Source organism: Manacus candei, unplaced genomic scaffold (assembly GCF_025592945.1).
Source record: "Manacus candei isolate 608988 ecotype Guabito, Panama unplaced genomic scaffold, ASM2559294v1 h1tg000065l, whole genome shotgun sequence".
Lineage (NCBI taxonomy): Eukaryota > Metazoa > Chordata > Aves > Passeriformes > Pipridae > Manacus > Manacus candei.
In genome coordinates, this window is record NW_026138113.1 from 2,637,017 (window position 1) to 2,659,661 (window position 22,645).

General features: G+C 40.3%; 1 protein-coding gene across 10 annotated transcripts; it reads left to right on the forward strand.

Annotated features, from left to right (window-relative positions):
• Nucleotides 1-37: 37 nt before the first annotated feature.
• On the forward strand, nt 38-21,272 carry ADAT1 (adenosine deaminase tRNA specific 1). Of its 10 annotated transcripts, XR_007907451.1 has the most exons (10): nt 38-1,155; nt 1,913-1,981; nt 2,693-2,747; nt 3,502-3,632; nt 4,614-5,232; nt 6,236-6,381; nt 8,589-8,688; nt 10,463-10,522; nt 11,200-11,286; nt 16,261-16,313. XR_007907451.1 is itself a non-coding variant. In XM_051805619.1 (9 exons), exons 1-9 carry the CDS (start codon nt 987-989, stop codon nt 16,391-16,393), a joined length of 1,509 nt encoding a protein of 502 aa, XP_051661579.1. In that variant the 5' UTR covers nt 38-986; the 3' UTR covers nt 16,394-21,272. The 10 variants fall into 10 exon arrangements, 5 of the variants coding, with proteins under 5 accessions (XP_051661579.1, XP_051661582.1, XP_051661580.1 ...); XM_051805619.1 differs by lacking the exon at nt 10,463-10,522 and having other exon boundaries at nt 16,261-21,272; XM_051805622.1 differs by lacking the exon at nt 16,261-16,313 and having other exon boundaries at nt 10,463-10,513.
• The last annotated feature ends 1,373 nt before the right edge of the window (nt 21,273-22,645 follow it).

Below are 22,645 nucleotides of genomic sequence, written 5' to 3' on the forward strand. Positions count from 1 at the left end.
GGTAAGACACGTAGTTTGAAGATGTTTTTGTATTGCTTAAAAGCAGTAACCAATCAGAAACCAGCCTCCAAGGCTGTGAGACTACCCAACCAAGAACAAAGAACAGAAGAACCAGTTTCATGAGTTGGAAACGAGAGACAACTGAAAGGGAACTGTTAAACACTATCTGCTAAATCTTTTATATTCCAAATTAAGCTTGAATTTATTAGTATAAGTTTTTTAAAGATTTTAATTTTTCTACTAACACTTTAATAGAAAACATTTAATAAAGAACTAACATAATTCTATGTTAGGCTAAAGTATATGTACAAGAACCTTTGATTTTGCTTAACTTGCTGAGAATTTTCTAACTTTTGAAATAATAGGAACTGGGAAAGGAACATAACTTTTGCAAATAGATAACATATATCTTCGAACTGACAAGTAACCAGTCAACTTCCAGCGTTGAAGTCATTTGAAAGGCTGTGAAACAAGTCATTTGAAGCGAAAAGATATAAGCAGTACAACGGAATTATTTATGGACTAAAAAGATGTGTTTCTAAGAGACTGTAAATGTAATTAGATAAAAGGACGCTAGATGGGAGCAGAGACCGTGAAATAATTACAGTGATAAATATAGCGTGGGCGTGGACTAGGCGGGATTTAACATGAATGTGTAATGACTTGTGAAAAGAGAAGGTTTTTGCTTTTGTGATGTTGTCGGAGCACTTAAGGGCGCGTTTATCCCCGGTGCGCCCCAGTACTGTCAATAAAGGACGCCTGCTCAACACTGACAAAATTGCGGCCTTGGGGTAAATCTCTGTTTCGGCCCCGCTGTCGTTGCCTCTCTGCGCGTGCGCAGGAGCCGCTCTCGGGCCGCGGCTGCGCGTGCGCGGCCCCGCCCGCGGCCGGTCCCCCGCCCGTGTCCTCGTGGGGAGGGTGCGGGTGGGTGTTCGCGGGCTGAGGGAAACCGGCCCCGTCCGGAGCCTGCACCTGCACCGGGAGCCATGTGGTCAGCTGATGAAATCGCTGGGCTGTGCTACCTGCATTATAGGACGAGACTCCCCAGGCAGGGGAAGCCAGATCCAAACAGGGAATGGACTTCACTGGCAGCTGTTGTCAAAGTGGAGTCTGCAGCCCAAACTGAGGTTTTTGCTAGTCCAGGGAACCTCCAGGGTAAGAATGAGTTGGGATAGGGTTGGGAGGTGGGGAATAGGGAGAGGAGGTGGCAGTCCTTGATGCGCTTTCCCCCCCCCGCCCCCAAGATGACTTTTAAGAAAAGCATACACCCCTTCCTGTCCCATTTCTATCTCCACCCAAATTCTTTACTCTTTGTGATTGTAAAAGCTTTTACAACTTTTGTCTGGAAAGAGATGGTTATAGTGAAACGCTGTTCTTCCCAGACTAACTAAGAAGATGAAAGCCTGCATTTGGCTATTCAGTAAGTGGTGAAGGTCTAGGCAGGACCTGAATTCCTAATATAAATACTTGCAAAAACGTTTAGCTACTATTTGAAAGAATCCTGGAAACGTCTCAGTTTGCTCTCCTTTAACAAACTGTCTTACTGCATTTTGCATTTGTGTATATATTCCTTTCTCTTACTGGCACTTCAGTGTCGTCAGGCAGATTGTATCCCGTGTTTATTTCTTATGTGTTTGGGGAATGCTCTGCCAGTGTCCACTTGTGCTGCCTGGCACATCAAGCCTCTATTGGCGTTCCTGCTTTGCCATCATAGACTTTTCTCACACTGGTGCCTCTGCCTCCTGTGTTCAGTTCTGGATCTGTTTGCTTTCTGTAAGGTTGCATGGCCTGTCTCCCTGTCCATTCCCTTCTACACAATGTTCTGTGTGTTGTCTTACCAGAATAACTGTGTAAGAGCAAGACTTCTGGCAATAGTTGGTGATAGTTTGTTCAGTTAACGTTTCTTTTTCAGTATCTAAGGAAGTTGTTGCTATGGGAACTGGAACAAAATGTATTGGCCAAAACAAAATGAGAAAAAATGGTAAGTGTGGTGTAAAATTCGAGAACAGACTACCTATGTTATCTTCTCTCTTGCTGGTGTCATAGAATCAATAAAAATGTACAAAGCATTCTGCTCAGACTTATTCTGAATTGAAGCCAGAAGTGTAAGTCAGACCACCCCTTATCAAGGAGAGAGGAGCTTAGGCAGCCAGAATGGCTGCCCTGAAAGTTTGCTGCACTTGCTGCCTTAAGGGTGAATGAACTTTTTATATGTAGAAATGTGTAGCTTAGGTCCTGAGTCTGCATGCTCAAAGACATCATAGCTAAAAGCAAAGCAAAACATAAGCAAAATAATTGCGTGTTGGTTACCTGACAGTCTGCCACTGCTGAGTCTGGGGTGACATCAGGAAGACACTAACAGGCTTTTTCTCCCTTACTGCATATTCTGCAATGAGATGGTTTTAAGTGTTTGTACCAAAAGTGTATGGGTTAGATACATGACTTCACACAACTACCGTTTTTCACTATTTATTGCAGGGCTTTCCTTGCTCTGCATGTCCATTTTTTATCCTTCATTTGTGTAGTCTCCTTTTGTGGTGATTGGAAGTTTAAATATCTTACAATAACCTAATACCAGTGTTAAACCCTCAAATGCTAATAAATCTGGAGAACTGTCCTATGTGAAATTCTATTTGCTTTGTTTGTCTACTTTTCAGTCGTGATTTGTATTCTCACTTGGTTGTTGCTTTAGGAGACATTTTGAATGACAGTCATGCTGAAGTTGTGGCCAAGAGGAGCTTCCAGAGGTGAGTTCATGTGCTGTTACTCAATGCCACTTGAAGGGCTTGAAATACAAATGGTTTTGATCTGTTGCTGAAACAGCCATATTTTGCCCCTTCAGATAGGAGAGTGTAATGAAACACTCCATTACTTCTCTGGAGGCAACAATCTTTCCCACTATTAGTGGGATTTTAGCCTAGTTTTTACACTTTTAGGTGGTGTTAAGGTCCTTTCACAAAAGCTTGTTTCGTCCGTGTTCTTGTAGAGCCTCTTTATGAAGAATTAGGATCTGATTTCATGTGACATCAATGCAGGTCTGATGACTGCTGGTCAAGGGTAGAAGTTTTGCTGTTTCCCACATACCAGTCCTCTTGTTTACATGGGATAAGCTGGTTCAAGGAACTGAGCCAGGAAAATAGTAATTCTGCAGAAATTAGTACATTTCTTGTGATTTGATGCCACCAAACTGAGTCTTACAGAGTCAGATGAGTTCCAGTGCTGGTAAAAACACACATAGTGGGAGAGAGGGCCTTATATACACAATTTGAGGAGATAGTTAACTCCACTGAATACAACCCTTTGAGGTCTGTTATTGAAATTCCAATTATGTGTTTTCGTTTATGGAGTATGTTGGATCCCGTCTATCTGTAGAAGCATAACTGATTGGCTCCTCATAGACTGCATCAGGAAAGAACAGGCACTAGAGGGCATCTAAGTTTTGTTGTTTTCCCATGCATCAAAAATACAGTAAATGTTTCATGAAAACTTTCTGCCTAACAGGTACCTTCTCCATCAGATGTGGCTGGCAGCTTCCCATCAGCAGTGTAGTATCTTTAGTCCGGGAACTGAAACTGGAAAATGGAAGCTTAAACCAAATATCATATTTGTTTTCTTCTCCAGTCATACCCCATGTGAGTATGCTGGAGTGAACCAATTACATTGCTTCCACTTTTAAAATATTTTCTGCCCCTTACCTTTCTTTGGTTTCTCTCTGGTCTGGAGTGAGGGTGAGGCAGTAATTCATGTTACAAGTATATGCCTGAAGATGTACTTGACTGGTCCTCTGCAGATAGATTTGGCATTTTATCTCGCTGGATGTGATTCATGAGAGCTCAGTAAATTTGATATACTGCTTGTTATATAGTTGAATGTTTCACTTTAAACAATAATAGTTAGTATTTTCTTTTCCAGAAACCAAGACACTTGCCAAAGGCCCTGTCATATTGTGCTGTTGCTTTGCTTTAAACATTCTCCTTGGATTAAAATTTTAATAGAAAACACCGACATTTACCACAGTTACTAAAAACAACCAAGCAAATAATACCCCCTCAACCCAGTGAAACAGAAAACCAAAAAAAAACAAACACAAAACCCCTGCAACTTCTGTCATGGAAAATGTTCTTTTTGTCACCAGACCTGTCAGACTTGCTTTGCTTGCTTTGAGCTGAGCTTCAGAATTCTGGTTTTGAGCTTGTTTCAGTGATACAGATTAAAGTTTTCACCCTTATTTGACAGATTATTCTTTAATTACTCTTTTGAGGTTCATGTTGTTTAGTCAGATCAGACTGGTTTTCCTGCGAGTCTTCAGCACTGCTTGTAGCCTGTCAAATGCCTTTGTTACCTTTTGCTTTATAGGTTTTGTTTTAACTTTTGCTCTTTTGTTTCTTACGTAGAATGCAAAACTTGAAGTTGAGCATATATTGGCTCAAATTTCAGTGAAATCTGAGTCATCATTGCACAGGACAATGTTGTCTTAAAAACACATTCTCGTAGTTAAATTTTGCTGAGTGCAACTCTCTGAAAGCTAATAGTAGTTGTGATATTACTGGTGTGAGGTGTTCCAGTCACGAAATGTGTTTTTGACCAATTTTATGTTATTTCTTTGGTTCTAGGTGGAGATGCTTCTATTATTCCAATCAGCGAACCAGAGAACCAGCTTTCTAAGCCAGTGACTGCAGGTGATGCAGCTGGACAATCAGCAGAGTGTAGAAGTAACCGTGATCATTTGTGTCCAGAAGATAAAAGGAAAGCAGAGAATATGGCAAGTAATCATGCAATCAAGAGAATGAAGACTGAAGATGATGGTTGTTTTTCCACAATCAGCAAAGACCTGCCTGCTCAGCAAGAATCTGTAAAACGAGAAGATGACACAAATCAAAAGTGCTGTGACTGTTCTGCAGAGATGCAAACAGCTCATAAGGAGACTGGCTTAGTGAGACCAAAGGTAGTAGATGTTCATAGAACTGGAGCCAAATGTGTGCCTGGAGAGCTGGATGATGCCCGAACACCTGGGCTGGGGTACCACTGTGTGGGATTATTACGAGTGAAGCCAGGTCGTGGAGACAGAACATGCTCTATGTCCTGCAGTGATAAACTGGCTCGCTGGAATGTGTTAGGGTGTCAAGGAGCTCTTCTCATGCATTTCCTGCAGTATCCAGTGTATCTGTCGGCAGTTATAGTGGGGAAGTGTCCATATAGCCAAGAAGCCATGCGGAGAGCAATTATCGACAGGTAAGTGCTCTCCTTTGGAAATCAGATGGTGTATGTGGAGACAGTGAGCTTGGAAAGACAATGTGTGTCACACAAATATCAGAACTTCAGTAAGCTTTTGACACTGCGTCTGGTAAGGTCCTAATAGAGAATCTGTTAAAGTACGAGCTGGATGAGCAGACATGTGGATTGAAAACTGTCTGAATGGCTGGGCCCAGAGCCATTCAGACTGAGAGCCAGAGAGCAGTGATCACTGGGCAAGGTGTAGTTGAAGGTGTAAGTAGCCATGTACCCTGGGGTCAATACTAGATCCAGTCCTGTTTAATGTCTTCGTTAATCATCTGGATGATGGTGCAGAGCATATGCCCAGCAAGTTTGCTGAAGACTCAAAATGGAGAGGAGTGGCTGATATGCCAGGGCATTGTGCTGCTGTCCAGAGGGACCTCAACAGGCTGGAGAAAGGAAGGAACCTCATGAAGGGTCGGCAAGGGAGAGTGCAAAGTGTAAATATTTTTTTGTCATATCCTAATCTCATTCAGTATGCAATGGTAATGTAAGGTAACGAAGATGCAATTACACATAGAACTGCAAGTATATTTTGTATCTGTTTAGGCTTTGATTATGAACCTTTAGGTTCATTAAAAATTGCTAATGTAATGTGGTTGGCATAATATAAGTACTTCATGATCATTATTTTTCTTTGTGATTGCAGAAGTATATTGCAGTTTTTATCTTGCATACTAGCTTTTAACTAGACCTTTTAAAAAATCAGTTCATTGTAGTTTTTCTAGGATGGTCAGGGTCTTAATAAACTAATGTGGTTTTGTTTGGGTTTTTTTTTAACAAATATTTTTTAAGGGAAAAATGCCTCCAAACCTCGTTGTCTTTCCTTTGTAACTCATGTTGAATTCAGTTTTTCATGTAAAAGCAACATATTTTGGATAATGAAGGAAAATTATACAAAATGGGCTTGTTTGGGAAGAACAGACTGAAAATCATTTGCATTTTTCTGCCTTTACTTTAGGTGTAAGCACATCTCATCTTTACCAGATGGTTTTCTGGCTCAGGAGGTTAAGCTGCTGCAGTCGGACCTTCGATTCGAACACAGTCGTGAGGCAGTTCAGGAAGTTCAATCTAACAGCAAAACAAAACTTGTTCCTTGTAGTGCAGGTGAGTTAACTTGGGCCAATTGCATAACTGAGTGCAAAAGTCCAAATAGAAATGAAGTGGTTTGGATTGTTTGGAACATCATTCAGTGCCAGTGCTAGAGGCAAAGTATGAACAGCAGGAAATTAATTTCATGTCATAACTTAATTGTTAATAATTAATATTATGCAGCTCAGCCTCTAGTTTCCTGTAGGGAGTTTTCGGACTGAATAAACACTTGGTTGATGACATTAAGAATTTATAATCTAAACACAGACAGAAAATAACCAGGGAAAATGAAAGTTCCGAGGGCAAGAAGAAAACAAAAATATCAAAAGACTTCTTGTTTCAGTTAGTTTTGCATTCTCCTTGGTAATGAAAAGAAGAATTGCCATGCTGAGTTATGCTTGTAATTGCTCCAGAAATCTGAACGAAGAAAGAATACAGAGTAGTATAGTGTAAAGGTTTAATTGATAGAGATTTTGGACATGGCATTTTTTGTCATGGTGATGAATGAATATGCAAGTCTCGTTGTGATTTAGCAACATGGTCTCATTTGGGAAAAAAAAATAGAGCTGCCACTCTGTGTATGGTTAAGCAGTTTCCTTAAACTTGGACATGCCTGCCTTCTGCTGTCTGAAGCAGAACTGGAAGTTTTTCTATTACAATAGAGCTGATGATAAAATAGAATGGAAACAAAGGGTTCCTTAATGGAATTCAGATTCATTAAATTGGAGTTAGTTTCTTTCCTGGCACTTATAAATATTTTGATTTTGTGAGATAGGAAACAAAATTTATCATTGAAAAATACTGCCAATTCACATATCAAAAAAGATCTGAAACAAACTGCAACTAAATGTCTGTCTTTCTGTACACTTTTCAGGTCATTTTGTTAAATGAAAACGAATGATGCTTTTTCAGGTGTTTTTTTTGCACATGTGAATTATGCTGGCTTGATTCTTTTCTTGAAGGATTGAAAATCAGAATAAACTCTAAATTCTGGGCTGTTACCCTGAGCATTGAAATATGCTCAATAGGAACATTTCAACTGGTATTTTTAAAAAAGAAAAACATGTTCTGTTTAGTATTTTGGAGTTCGAGATAATTAGGAAGAAGTGAAAGAATATAAAGTGTTCTCATTTTTAAGTGGCTTTGTATTTGCTTGTCAGAATCTGATGTCCTCTGACCAGGTGATTTTTAGATACTCTACATGTGGAGGGTTTAATACCAGTTGTATGTATCTAATGTTATTTCATACTACATGAGATTGTAATTTAGTAGAGCCATACAGAATTGTACTTAAATCGCAGTGCAGGTACAATTGACACTTAGTGGAGCATGACAGTTGCAGCTGAATCATAACCAGTCTTTGAGAGTCTTGGATGGCAAGATGGTCTTTAGAGTTAATGAACATGCAACTGTTTTACCTGTTAGGAACACAGAGAAATGGGATAATTTAGGGGACAGCAGTTGTCTTACGGTAGTAGAAGTTAAAGGACCTGCTGTGCAGGGGCAGATGGGACACGCCAGGTTCTACCAATGCTGCTTTGCTGGTTACTTATAAATCATAAGGTGTCCTATGCAGAGTTTCAGCATTAAGAAGTTTACAGTCTCAAATGATGACAAAGTTCCCAGAATTGGGGCAAAGGATAAGGTTGTTGGCATATGCTACTTCTTTCAGCAAACTGTTTTTGACTACTAGCTAATAATATTTTTCAAGTAAAGTCTACAGATACTTGGTGTACATCAGTTATCAAACATAGAACTATTTACACAATCAAATAATAGCAAACAATAAATTACTAAGGAAAACACAGAATGACTGGTGCAAGTAGCTTAGGGGACTGTTTCACTACCTGATGTGAAAATAAGCCATCTGACTTGGAAATTTCTTCATGTTTTATCTGGACAGGACGTACAAAAGAAAGTGGAATCCCCCTAAGAAAGGGAGAATTACAAAACTGGAGGCCAGATATTTAGAAGCATGCATTCTTAAAGGATCTAATTAAGATGAAAGCTCTGTGTGTGTGTGTGTATGTGTATTTTAATTTTTTTTTTAATTAAATGGAGTTTACCTGTTCTTTTAGGTACTGGAATTCCGGCCCTAGAGAACCATGGTCCTCTTTCTAGTTTGAGTTACTTTGGGAAGCAGCACATGAACACATAGGAACTGCTAGGTTCTGCTTTTGTGATAAGAGCATCTCCCTTGTTCATAATCCTTTCTTCTACAGCCATCAGTTGGAGTGCAGTCCCTGAGGAACCTCTGGATGTCACCTCAAATGGCTTCCGCCAGGGAACAACAAAGAAGGGGATTGGGAGCCATCAGAGCAGGTGTGAGAGTATTGTAGTATCCGGACACAAGTTTTATTTGTTAGCATACATGCCTCTGTCAGCCCATGTGATGTGTAGGGCTGTGTCAGAGCAGAAGGAAGTCTAGGGAATGGGGAAAAGGAGGGAAGGTAGGGAGCAGGGGAAAGGGGAGAGTCACTGTGTAAGGGAGAGAGTGGAGTTGCAATAAAAAAGTTAAATGAGAGTTAACAAGTTTATCCTATTTCTTTGTCATTGTTGAGAGCGTTGTGGATAAAGGCGGGTGACTATGATAAATTTTTATGAGAAAGATATTTACTGGTGAAGTTAACAGAATTTTTACTTTGTATTTTTTTGGGTTGATGACTATGAAGGAAATGTGTACATTGCAGGTTCTCTTTTTGCAGATTTCTTTTTCTTTAAGAGTCAAACCAACTGAACTGAGTGTATGATTGTTAGAAGTGTTGCTTTGAAGCATGACTTTCTGCCTTAAAGTTTGAAAATGTATTGAAATGCTTGCAGCACATTCCTAACATGAAACATGTAACCTTTCCAACTGTGGTTTTGGCACTGTGCTCTTTAAAACATCTCATAATCTTTTATCAACAATTAATGCTTAAAAAAGCCAGTTAGGTATTTTTCTTGTGGTTGAGAACAATTACTTGTAACTTCTGCGGACAAATCTCTCCATCTCGATGTTATCTGCAGTTTAGGTGAGGTGACCAAAATTATCAGTGGTCTGTGGAAATTCAGCTTGAGAGTTAGGGTTTGTGTATTAGTTGTTGGCTCCTTCTATTACCAATTTATCAGTAGTCATATCGTTCATTTTTCCCACACTTTCTGGGAGAATGACAATAATCCTGAGTAGTGAATAGCATAATAAGTGGAACCTAGACAATTCTTTTGGAGAATTTGTTCACATGCCTGCAAGTTGCACATTCTGAGCTTCTTGAGGTTAGGCCTGACTTGACTGAAGTTCATACTGGTATATCCTAGTATTTTCAAATTTTCTGTGTAAAGAAGGGGAACTTTGTGGTTTGTGACCAGTGTTGGTGTCTGGGGTGTTGCTAACATGCATGACCTGGGTGAATTAATGTGTCTTTTGAGACAGGCTTTGTGTGCACTGTAGAATAGTAGCTTTCAATATGTGGTGTATAATGTATTCCAGAAGATGTGTGAAAGATCAAACGAACCAACCAACCCCTTTTTTCTCAGTAGGCTTAAATTTGTTACATAGCATTTATGTATCAGCTCGAAAACTTGAGAGCCATCTGCTAGCTGCCAGTTAGCACAGAAGTGTAAGAACTTAGTGTTGAGAGATCCTCCTCTCAATATGTGCTCAAAATTCACTAAAACATTCAAAAGTTATTAGAGTCTACAAGACTGTGATTACAAACGTCTCATTTCCTTAGGAAATCAGGATTAAAAGCAATGTCAAGGAACAACTATTTACACTTTCATGATAAGCAGTCACAAAAGGAACTTTTATAATGAAAATAAGAAATTTACAGCCTTATTGGGTGTGGTGCTGGTTAATAATAAACGTGATAAGTTTCTACACTTTCTTTTCTCTCAAGGAATCAATATGCTAGATAACACTAGATATCAAGGAAGGTAAAGCTGACTGACTAAAAGGAATTTGTAGGTAAATGTCTGATGTGTACTTTTGTTAATGCTTAATTAACTACACCACCAAAGACTACAGTATGAACCTTTGACAGATTAAGTAGAAGATTATATTTTAGAGTGTCTTTGCATGACCCGGTCACCAGTGGGGTTCAGCAGGGCTCTCTTTTAGGGTCAGTGCTTTTCAACATCTTCATAAGTGACTTGGACGTGGGACTTGAAGGTACAATAAGTAAGTTTGCTTCTGAAGATACTAAACTGGGAGGAGCTGTCAACTCCCTGGAAGGAAGAGAGGCCCTGCAGACACCTTGAGAAATTAGAGGGCTGAGCAATCACCAACCCTTACAAAGTCTGAAAAAGAAAAGTCCTGGTTTCTGCACCTGGGATGGGGCAACCCTGGATGTACGTACAGGCTGGGGAATGGAGGCTGGAGAGCAGTGCTGCGGAAAGGGACCTGGGGGTCCTGGTCAGTGGCAAGTTGGACATGAGTCAGCAGTGCCCTGGCAGCCAGGAGGGCCAGCCCTGTCCTGGGGGGCATCAGGCAAAGCATCGCTGGCCCGGCGAGGGAGGGGATTGTCCCGCTCTGCTCTGCACTGGGGCAGCCTCACCTTGAGTATCGTGTGCAGTTTTGGGCACCAGAACATAAGAAGAATATAAAGCTATTAGTGTCCAGAGAAGGGGCCATCAAGATAATGAATGGTCTGAAGGGGAAGCCTTATGAGGAGCAGCTGAGGTGACTTGATTTGTTCAGCCTGGAGGAGACTGAGGGGAGACCTCATCACAGTTACAGCTTCCTCACGAGGGGACATGGAGGGGCAGACATTGATCTCTGCTCTTCACGGGGAAGTAAGCTTCTGATTTCTTTTTTCTATCAGAATTTCTAATTTATTTTTTTTTTTTATATATTAGATCCAAGATCTGTAAAGTGGAGCTCTTCCATAAATTCCAAAAGCTGGTGACAAGTATTTCACAAGAGGATCTACCAGACACTCTCCGGTAAAGGCATTATTATTGCATTTAGAAGAGTGAGTTTTTCTTAATGAAACCAAAGAATACTGTGATGATACTAGAATCTGCTCATGAATCTCCCTTCAGATAAGTTCATTGTTAAAATCTGATACTTGAAAAATGTGAAAAGAGATACAAGATGAGGCAATAGTATCTTTTTTTGAAAACATGGGTACTGGGTCAACTGCCTGCCCTTGGTGGTGTTCAAACCCTGCATCCAAAATTTGGGGAGTTATTGGTATCTAGTTGGTGTTTAGTAATTCTGTCAAATGCCATTTCTTTGTTTCACAAAAAGGAAGAGTTTCAGTAAAACCTTTTTTTTTTTTTTAAGTCTAGGCTAAAACCTTTCTCAGTGTGTGGTGGAGTAGGAGCTAGTAAGGTGGGATAGTGTGTATGGCTCTTTATGCAATGCATATGTTACATAGATGGAGACTTTCTGGAAAGAACAGAAGGAAGCTTTTGTGTGAGGAGGCCATACTTGGAATTTACCTTTGCATTATTGGAAACAAGTTTGGTTTATCAAACTGGAATTAATTACTTGCAGTAATCATCCAGTCTGCCTTAGCATTATGTGCATTATTGGTTGGTATTCCAGCCCCAATAGCTGCCATAAAGTAAGGCATAGTTTCACATGCACAGAAAACTTCTCTCTCTGGCTTAGAGATTCTGAGAGAGGTAGAAGGTTCCAAATCCATTGCCATAGAAGGTTTATTTTATTTTAGACTTATTTCCAGGTATAATTTCACCAGCTCTAGGATGCAGTTACATGAACTCTTGGGCTAATTTAACTGCTTGTAGTTGCTGATAGGGATGGTGCCCCAGCAGTCTCTGCTGCTACTGGCTGTAGATTCCTGTTTTCTCCCTTGTATCAATAGCACTTCTCCAATCTCATGGTGAGTCAGTTCAGCTAGCTAATGTGGATGAAAACAATTTTCTTGTTTTCTGTGTTTTCTCTTGGACTAATGAGCTGAATTGGCTCATGGAAAGTTAAAACAGGAAGTAGGAGGTGTGTGGCTGGAAGCAGGGGAGATAGGCCCTTTCAGCCTTTCATGCTACCAAGACAGTAGATGCAGTGAAATTAGCCAAAGTAAGTGCACCTTGGATCTTTAATTAGTAGATCTTGCTTGCTTTTGAGTTTTGTTGAATTAAAGATTCTGTAGAAGTGTCTCATAACTATTTCAAAGTTCTGATGTCAGCATGAGATGCTTTCAACTCATTCTAAAGTAGAGATACACTTTCTTTGTAAATCAGTTTAAAATATAAAATTATTATTATTATAAAATATATTATTATTATCCTCTTTTGGGTAGGAGTTTGTCCTCACTTGTTTAGCCATCATAATTTCCTCAAAACAGGTTGTGAACTGGTGCATTGTTGGGTAGGTGACTCATTGTTCTGATCATGTGCTGCTTATATAAAGTCACTTCACCTCAGGGCTTTCCTAGACTCCAGTGGCTCTGCCATTTCCTTTGACTTTTTTGTCCTCTACTGTTTTTCTGTCTGGGCTTCTCCTGACAAAGTCCAGCTGATTCACAGATGTGACACTGGTTTTAGGCTGCATAAACTCTATTTATACAGTAGAGGTGCTAGCTCACCAGTCAGCTTGTGCAGCTGATTCACTTTTGAAGTCTTTGTTTTTCTTCCTCTTCACTTAAAAAGCAAAATAAAAATAGTGTCTTAGTGTTGCTGTTTCCTTCATCTTCCCTTTCCTTTTCTACACAATATTCTGACATATTTTTGTTTTTCTTTCTTCCTTGGAGTCTGAGTGAACTTCAGATAAGAAATCCCACAATCTCAAATTGCATCCTCTAAACTTCTGTGTATTTAACTGTTACCCAGTTTTGTATTTTCTTTCCATTCAAAGGTGTCCTGTTATCTCTTCCCACAAATGGTTGGCTCTAATGCTGCTGCCACCCAGTTTCCTTTTCACTCTTTGACCCGAAGTTCCTGCCCTGCCTCTTCTAGTCTACTTTTTGGTCTCTTGCCTCCCATCTTTTCTGTTCCATTGGGGGAAACTCATTCTGTAATAGTTTCAAATTTGCTGAATAGCTTGTTTTGTAGTTGTAGGGTGTATTAGGACAAGGATCATTCTTCACTTAACCCTTCCTTCCAACTTAACTGTTGTCCACTGTTAGCTTAGGAACCAGGGAAGTTAAAGCTTTATACTGATTCTGATGTTTTGTTTTCTTCTTTTGTGTATCTAAAGCTGCTTCTCCTGCTTCTTTTGTCTTCCTTTCTCTTTGATTCTTTGCTTCTATCCAGAGGATGAGTGTTAAATTGGAACAGGTAGAGAGCCTACTGGGGCCAGAACTTTGCTGGCTCTCCTAGAAGGCAAGGTTAGGTGTTTGTATTAGCGTAGCTTAGCTAAGATTTTTAGCATCATTCAGCAATTGGTAATTTTTGTATGAGTAATATTTTGGTTGATTCCTTGTACGTATTTTTCACGTGCAATGTGTCTGTAATCTTGCAAGTACATTATGGGTTAAACATAAATGTTTGAAGCTGAATATGGAGTTAAAGGTAGGGTTTGTTACCTGAGAAGGAAGTATTGCTGCAGTGTATTGCTTTTCTCTGCAGGCTGCCTTTTTAATGAGCCCATTCCTGCTCAGCTTTGCATGTAGCTGAGCATGTGAATGTTTTCATAAGCATAATGGTGATTTTTGTAAGGCTCTTTTGTGTTACCTTTCAGAATGAAGTCTGTGGACCACTTCTCGTGTCTCTGGCACAAGCTATCAGAATCCCTGTCTCTCTCTTGCACAGTAGTGTAGGGGCAAGATTGAAATAGTAAAGGGAAACATGCAAGAAACGTACGTCAGACAGACTTGGATAGGGTGGAGATTCTGTGACTGTGTTTAACTTTGCCTGGGGCAGCAAACTAGTGTTTGCTTCTGCCAAAAAAAGGTCACAGGTTCTTCATTACTAATGCTCAGAGCCTTAACTACATCTGAGATACAGTCAAATCATGTAAGGTTTTTATGCAGATACAATGTACATAGAATTTGAAAGCATTTTTCCTGTATATGTGTTGAAAATTTCTTAGAAGCTTAATGCACAAATCAAGCATGAATTAACTAAATCTGTTGATTTTGTCAGCTCTTTGAGGAAGCTGTTTAAAATACTTTTTTAATTTCTGTTGCATGCACTTTTAAATCACTGTACTGATGTTGTCTGCTTGGAGAATGAGACCCCAAGAGGCTGTGGTCACATGTGCTCTCGTAGTTGCTACAGTGTGGTGAGAATCCTGCTCCTGTCTATCCTGCTTTTGTTCTAGCTGTCTTTTTACTGTCTGCTGTAAGAGTTTCCAAACAAAAGTCCGTTGGAATAATGTAGGTTAGAAAAATCCCGTAGGTGTTTTAGTTAAATTGGGTCAGACTGATAGGTATGAGTCAGAGCTGCTAATTTGACAGCAGATTCAGGGAAAAAGAGCAACATTTAGCAAGGAAGAAATGAAAAATAGATGAAATGAAGGTGAAGGTGCAGGTGGTTTGTACTGTGTTTGAGGCACATGTTACCTGGGAGAGAAGCAGTTTGCCTATGCCAGGGTTTTGGAGCCAATTGTGGAGGGTTGACTTTGATCCTTCTTGGACCAGGTGGTTTCCTGAATGCTGCTTATGCAAATAGTTGCTGGTCTTTTGCCTGTTCAATGATGCTCCTATACTATGATCCACTACAGATTATGGGGTTCTGTGACTGTTCCACTGCCCAGGTGGGGGAGAGTTGCAGGGGGCCCTTCCATGGAACTTTGCAGAGGAGCTCAAAGTTAGTTTCACGGAGTATGATGAATGTGAAAGAGGTAAAGCAGAATGAATTAGCTGGGATGAGAGTGCAGGGCAGGTTTGTTAAGGGGGAAGACATCTCCTGTGTTCAGCAGGGACATAGACAGGTTCACCACTCTCTCATATTCAGAACATAAGGTCTGCAGGATAGATAATATGGCTTTCTATGCATGTCACAGCGTTCTAGAAATAAATTCATAGCAGAATGATGAATGCCTGAAACACAGCTTCTGATGGTCTGCAGTTTTGGGGGTGATGGGTGATCATTATTGCCTTTGAGGATTAAAGCCTGTTCTAGAAGTTAGTGCAGTGGTTCTCAGACTTTTTAGATTAGGGATCCTATAGTAGTTTGGCTCTTCCTCTTTCTTGGTGAAGGTCATGTTGCCTGTCGTCTTTCCTTTGTGTTGGGTTTAATGTGTTAAAACATTGCATACCACATGTGGCTGACAGACTTTTTGGCAAAGGGAGATGAAAGAAGCTGAGAAAGGAATGCAAGGAAAGGAAAAAAGTCTTGATGAGATTGTCTTAGAGGCACTTGTTGTCAGATACTCTAGGCCTGAATTTCTCTCTTTTGAAAATCAATGGCATAATGTACTCAGCAGAGTGACCAATAGTTCTGCTGAGACTGTGGGGAATAGGTGCTACTTGAGGAAGAGGAACAGAACACCAAAATCACTGAGTCTCTTTTGCTTTAGGGAAGAAAAAAATTATTTTCTCCTTTGTCTCATTCTTCTTCATCAGTTTTGTGTTGGAAAAGAACTGTCCTGTTTGTTCTGTCCCTTTCCCTTCCAACCAGCAAGCATATCTGTTCTTCTAGCAAGCTAAGGCTACTTCTACCCAATTCAAAGCATCTCTAGCCACCTTTTCAGCTTTGCTTCAGCATTTTTCGCTATCATGGAAATTTTCTGTGACCTGTGGTCACACAGTCAAACATTTCTATTGCTGGATAGTGTGTACGAAGCATGGTAGAAGAGTTGTTTTGCTGCCTTTTATAAGACTGCTGACAGTGTCTGGCTTCAGAGCCTGGGCCTCTCCAAGTCTCTCTAGAAGAGAATTTCACCTAGTAGCATGAAAGTTCTCATAGGGTATCATCATGTTCTTAGAAGTTTGATTGCTTTTTTCATTCTGTGACATCATATTCAATAGGATCATAGAATTGTTTTCATTTTTGTGCATTTTCTGTCAGGATGAAGACTCTAAAAACCTACTGGGACTACAAGGAAGCTGCATTAAATTATCAAGAAGCCTGGAAAGTGCTGCGTAGCCAAGCCCTGCTGGGTTGGGTCAAGAATGCCAAAGAATACTTGCACTTCATATGAGAATCCATGTGGCTATGTAAATCCAGCAATAAGCTCTGGTCCACAGCAGATAACTCTGCAGTTCAAGGTCCAGGAAAAGATGTCCTCAGTTGATGTGCTGTAAAGAGACAGGAGTGAAAAGGAAAGAAATTTATAGAGGTCTTTATTTTCGTTGTGTTGAAGTGCCCTTTTTATTTAAATGCAGAAAACAATCATTGCTGACTTGAAGTTCTGAGCTGCATGAAACAATATGCCTCCAAAAGAAAGGAAGCAGGGATGTGCTGCCCTCTGTTATATGAGGATATGATCAATCTGCCATAATTGTTGCAGTGAAAGTAACATCACCTGAAGTTGAAGCAGTGCTGTGGAAGAAAGGCCGTCATTGTGAAATTTTAGCGCTGCTTTTTTCTTCCACTCCTCATAATGTTATGGTTGTTTTTCTGTTGCTGGGACAACACTAATGTATAGTAAGTAATATTTTTATAACTCTTGGCTCTCCTTGTCTGGTGCCTGGAAGAATTTTCCATGTCCCCCAGCCCCATTGCTTCTAACTGGAAATACTAGTTCAGTTAAAGCGTCATTTTCTCTGGGAATCAATCATATATAGTGCTATTTACTAAATATAGCCACAGCTACAGCCACAGCAGAAGTAAAAGAGTGCTGGGGAGGAGTCTGTGTCAAATAATACCTCTTATGATATCCCATGCATCTCTCTTAATTTCAGGACTTTGACAGATAACCCTCCAACTGCTTTGCTTCCATAGGAAAGAAAGAAATGTCCTGAATTGCGTGATTCAAACCTGTCAATCCTGTGGAACTACAGGCAAACATTTACCTACTTTTCAGTGTTTCAAGCACTGTGCATCCCCCTTGTCCCCCTGTGGGACACAGTTAATTAAAAGCAGAAATGCCTTAGCCATTTATGTCACTGTTCCCTGGCAAGTGTTCATTAATAGCCTGGCAAAGGTGGAGATGCTTTGGGGGGACTGCAAGTAGTCTCTGGCATGTGTCTTGCAGTCTCTTGCCATCATGCTTTATTACCAACTAACATCTGCACGGCAAAACTGTCAACACTGTGAGCAGTTGTGGGGGAAGCAGTGGATGGATAACCCTCCCTAAACTTTCTGTCCCAGTTATTGCCTTCTATGAGCAAGTTCAGGACTGTGTAACTGCTACTGAGCACACTCCCCCTTTGTATTTTTTCTCTTGTAAACCACAAATCATAAAATATTTGGACAAGAAGTGGATAATTTAGAACACAGGAATTCTTCAGTGATTTGAATTTTCTTCTCTTCGGTATATTACAGTTTTGGATTTGAAAAATGGGCACAGCAGTTCTCCAAACAGCCTTTGCTGTCAACCTACTGAGCTAGATATGGGACCAAACAGTATACATCACATTACACTCTGAGAACTGATTACAGCAAATCCTTTTATTTCATGATTACGCTGACTTGTCAGATAAGTATAGTTCTCTCTTACTTGTTGAAGAAATAACAAAAAACTTGAATTCTGTGTGTATAAGCCTATCCTCTCAAATACAGCACTAACATGCAGAAAGACCAGTTGTACTGGTGAGGGGGGAGTCATTGTATGTTTGTAGAGGGCAAGGGATTATGGAGATTGGGTGACTTGCATGATTCATCAGAGGATAAAAAAGGGCCAGATGCCATTGCACATGGGCCACAGGGTGAACTGCTGAAGACAAATGGTAGCAGTTACTGTAGTTGAGCAAATAGTGTTGCAAAGGCAGTCCTGTGGTGTACCTAAAGAACTGCCAGTAAATTTCCAGGTTCCTGAAATTTACGTATGTCATTTCCTGAAATCTTGCACAAACTATTAACTTACCATACCTAGTCTCCCTTTGTTAATCAACAATGTCTTAGTGAGCCTGCTGACCAGACTGGAATGTTCCCATTTCCTATTCAGCTGCAATATTAAAATGGGTTGTGTAAGACTCGTTCTGTAGTCTTGGCACCAGACTGGTTTTCAGATGAGCAGTTATATGATTTAAATTCTTATAACTCTTTTCTAAAATTTGAGCCTGGCTGTTAGGATTGTTGCTGGTAAGATTTTTCTGTGCATTTGTAAGATACTTGTGAACTGTAGGCTGCCATTTTTCTGTTACTTGTCAGATTTAAAAGCAGTTTTCGAGGTGCTGAATACTGATATTAACCTCATGTTTTGAGTGGAGTCGAGGACATATTTAAGCTAGAGCATGTCAGTGAATACACAAAGAGAGGAAAGGAGCTAAAACAAAACAGCATTTAAAAGAGGATCTTATACTCAACTGGATGGCATTTCTGTGATGGAAAATAAGTATTTAAATGCTGCATCTGTTTAATTCCAAAACGTCAAGAAATGCTGTAAGCAGTACTGTGAAACTGGTCTAAAAATCAGAAGGGAAAGATGCAGAGATAGGAGAGGACACAGTCTCTGCTTTTGTAAGAGGTAGCAAACTAAACTTTGATCATTGCCAGCAGATCTTTGGAAGAATTGCTCCTGAAAAGTACCAGTTTATGTGTTCCAAGCTTGTATCACTCCTTTGTGCTAGGATAGCTGACACCCTGAGAAACAGAGCTAGGCAGGGCACAGGGAGGACAGCAGAATGCAGACTGTGCCACAGGGGAGCAGAGTTGGGGGGAGTGAAGTAGCAGGAATGAAGTGCCCACAGTTCATGGTTAAGGACGACATTAAAACAATTCATAGTGGGAGAAACAGAGCATAGGAGGGTGCCAAGGCTCCCATGGGATGTGTCAAATGCTCTACAGAGCATTGTACTACCCAGATAGGTCCTTGCCTTTCCCAAACTAGTATGGGGACCAGTGGTCTCTGATTGCCAGAACAAAGAAACTGTAATCATTGAGTGGGATGTCTTTAACAGCCTCACTGTTGGAGACATCATTCTGTTCTCAATCATAGTAAGAAGGCAGGGCAGACTCCCTGCTCATCTTTAAGGAAGTCAAAACCAGAACATAGAACATGTTTTTGTCCAAGGGTAGGAGTAACAAATCTGTTTGACCTGGAGGCTGCAGTTCCATGAGACAGGATGCTATCATCCCACTAACTTTGAAAAAGCAAGATTTTGATCTTCACAGTGTGCTTCCACTGCTCACCTTAAACAGACTGGAAGGCTTACTATCTCAGTACATTCAGAGTAAATTGAAGACTATTTAATAACTGTATTTGTAGAAAAACAAACCACGAGTCCAAAGCAAGGTGTAGCCTTTCACTAGAAATTAAATGAGCTTTGCAATAAATCCAGTAAGCACTATAGGAAAGGAAGAGCTCAGGCTGTGCTGCTGAGGGCAGGAGAATTCTGTTGGTAAGGAGGAAAGAAAGGTATTGGAGTTCTTTCTCTCATAGTATCTGATAATGCCATAAGCGGGTTGCAGCAATGATTTGCAGGTAGAGGCAAGATAATTTTTGAGAAAAGACCATCTAAATGGTCTGAATACTAAATATTTACTGAATACTAAATTCATCCAGTACTAGTCTAGTTATATCAGAGGTGACATTTCAATTTAAAGATAGGTGATACAGAAGTGTTGCTGTGTAGTAGTAACAAGGTATTTCTTTGTTTTCTATTCAGTGTATTAATTTAAATGCCTTCCCAATCTTAAAGAGTTAACAGCAAGTGAAGATCATATGGGACCCAAATGCTTTTAATAATTTTACAGGAGTGATTGTACTTTCTAAAGGGATACATTTCGTCTGTGCATTTTGAAAGGAAACCTCTTGATGTTTTATTGCCATTTGAAGTGCATCTGCAGAGGAAAAGTAAAGTTACTGCTGTAGAATGTTTATCCTTGCATTCTCTAGAATTACTTGCATATCTGGGCTCCTTAATCTAAACTAATAAATACAGAGATGTTAAAGAGAACAGTTATGTGGTGGTCTAAGAGGATTATGAAGGGTAATACAAAAGTCACCTCGATTATAACATCTTTCCTTGCTTTTAGATATATCTATTTGCTAGCCTGTAATTGCCTTTATCTAGCAGTTTTAAGTGATGTGTTAACAGCTAAGAAAAAATATTACTTGATAACTAGAAAAACTCTGAAGTTTCAGCTTAAAGGAAACAACACTTTCCAGTAATAAAAGGTAATTTAAAAAAAAAAGACAGATGAAATCACTTTTCTTTATTCTGAATCAAAAATTCTGTTACGAGTAAACATTAATGCCTGGAAAGGGGGTTAGAAGGAATTCAGGACAGAAGCAGTGATGGAATGTTTACTAAAGCAGTGCTATACAGTGCAGTGCTATTGTGAATAATGAAAGGCTTACTGAGACCAACAGAGCATTTTCTGATGCAGTCAGCACATGGAGCACAGTTACTGTGACAAGCCTCAATAATAGAGTAGTGTGAACATTTCACAGGCTCCTACCTTCACATTTTGGAGTCTTTCTGCCAACACTTGTGAATGACTGCAGAGCCAAACATAATTCTAGGCATAATATGTCTTCATGGAACTTTGAGTTAGTATGAATTTAATTTTGGAAAGTGATAAATTCCCACTGTAACTGGAAACATTTTAAAAATTAAATTTTTATGCACCACGTAGTGTGAAAATGAAGTAAAACTTCTGTTAGGAATGTAAACTATATTTAGTGTTTCCTTGCTGGCTTAGGAAGATCAGTGTGATGCTACTTTTCCATGCCAGTGGTATCCTTTAATATCAAGGCATGAACTTCAGTACTGTGCAATTGGTTCAATGAGGTGGTTTTTCCACCCTCCTCTCCTGGGTGATCCACAGGTTTGCTTCTTTGCCTGTAAGTAGAAGTAGCTGTGTAACTTTGAAGAGAAGATTTTGGTTTCTGACTAAGCCTCTTCACTTTTGCTGTACTGGGTATGTGCTTTGGCAACAGTGCTCAATAAACTGGAGGAACTGATCTTGAATATTGTGCATGCAGCATTTCTAATTCTAGCTATCTGTCTCAATGAAGTAGAATCATAGAGTGGTTTGGTTTGGATAGTTAGGGACCTCTAAAGGTCCAACCCCCCTGCAGTAAGCAGGGACACCTTCCACTAGAACAGGGTGCTCAAAGCCTTGTTCAGTCTGACCTTGAATGTTTCCAGGGAGGGTGCATTTAGAACGTCCCTGGGCACTCTGTTCAATTTTTTTATCATCCTCATAAAAAAAAATAAATTCTTCCTTAAATCTTGTCAGAGTCTACCCTCAGTTTAAAACCATTAAAATGTCTGCCCCATCTTTCTTATAGGCCCTCTTTTAAGTACTGAAAAGCTGCAATAAGGTCTCTCCAGAGCCTTCTCTGGGCAACCTCAGCTCTCTCAGCCTGTCTTCACAGGAGAGTTGTTCCAGCCCTCGGTAGTTTTTGTGACCTGCTCTGGACCTGCTCCAATAGGACCGTGTCTTTCCTGTGCTGAGGAGCCCTGAGCTGTGCTTCAGTCTTACCAGAGCAGAGGAGAGGGACAGAATCCCCTCCCTTACCCTGCTGGCCATGGTTTTTTTGATGCAGCCCAGGATGCAATTGGTTTTCTGACCTGTGAGTGTACTGTGCCAGCTCATGTCCAGTTTTTCATCCTCCAGTACCCAAAGTCCTTCTCAGGGTTGCTCATTCCCTTCAGTCCCTGCCTGTACTGAACCTGGGGGTTGCCCTGGCCCAGCTGCAGCACCTTGCACTTGTTGGACTTCATGACATTCACATGGGCCCATTTCTTGAGCTTCTCCTGAATGGTGTCCCCTCCCTCTGGTGTGTCACCCGAACCACTCAGCTGTACAGGGAAGCTGTTCTTTCATGTACTGGGTTCTGTAACATAGTTACAATATCTACTGAGTTTTGATTGGAAAGGATGTGTATAATTACCTGTAATGCAACTACTTTTTAGGGTGAGGGGGTGTTTGTTTTGGTTTTGGTTTGTTTTTTTTTTTTTTTAAGAGCTACTCATGCAGTTGTTTTAATCTGAACTCCTTTGCAACTACTTCATGCTCTGCAGTAACTCATGTAAGAATTATACCTTCCACTTCTTCAGATCTCTAGGTCTCCTATTTGTATAATTCCTTCACCTAGGTGCCCTTCCCTTACATGCTGTGCTTTTGACACCTGGGTCCTGTTCTCCAAAGTCCATGGTATTTACTCATCCACTGATAGCCTGTGGGCCAGCATAGCTTTTCCTGATGAGATGAAGTAGATCTGAAGTTCTTGGTTTTGGAACCTACAAAGAGCTCCTTGTTTCTTCCTTGCATCATCAGCCACACTACAGTCTGAGAAGCTGTTCAGCGTCTAGTAAGCAATATAAGAAGCTGTATA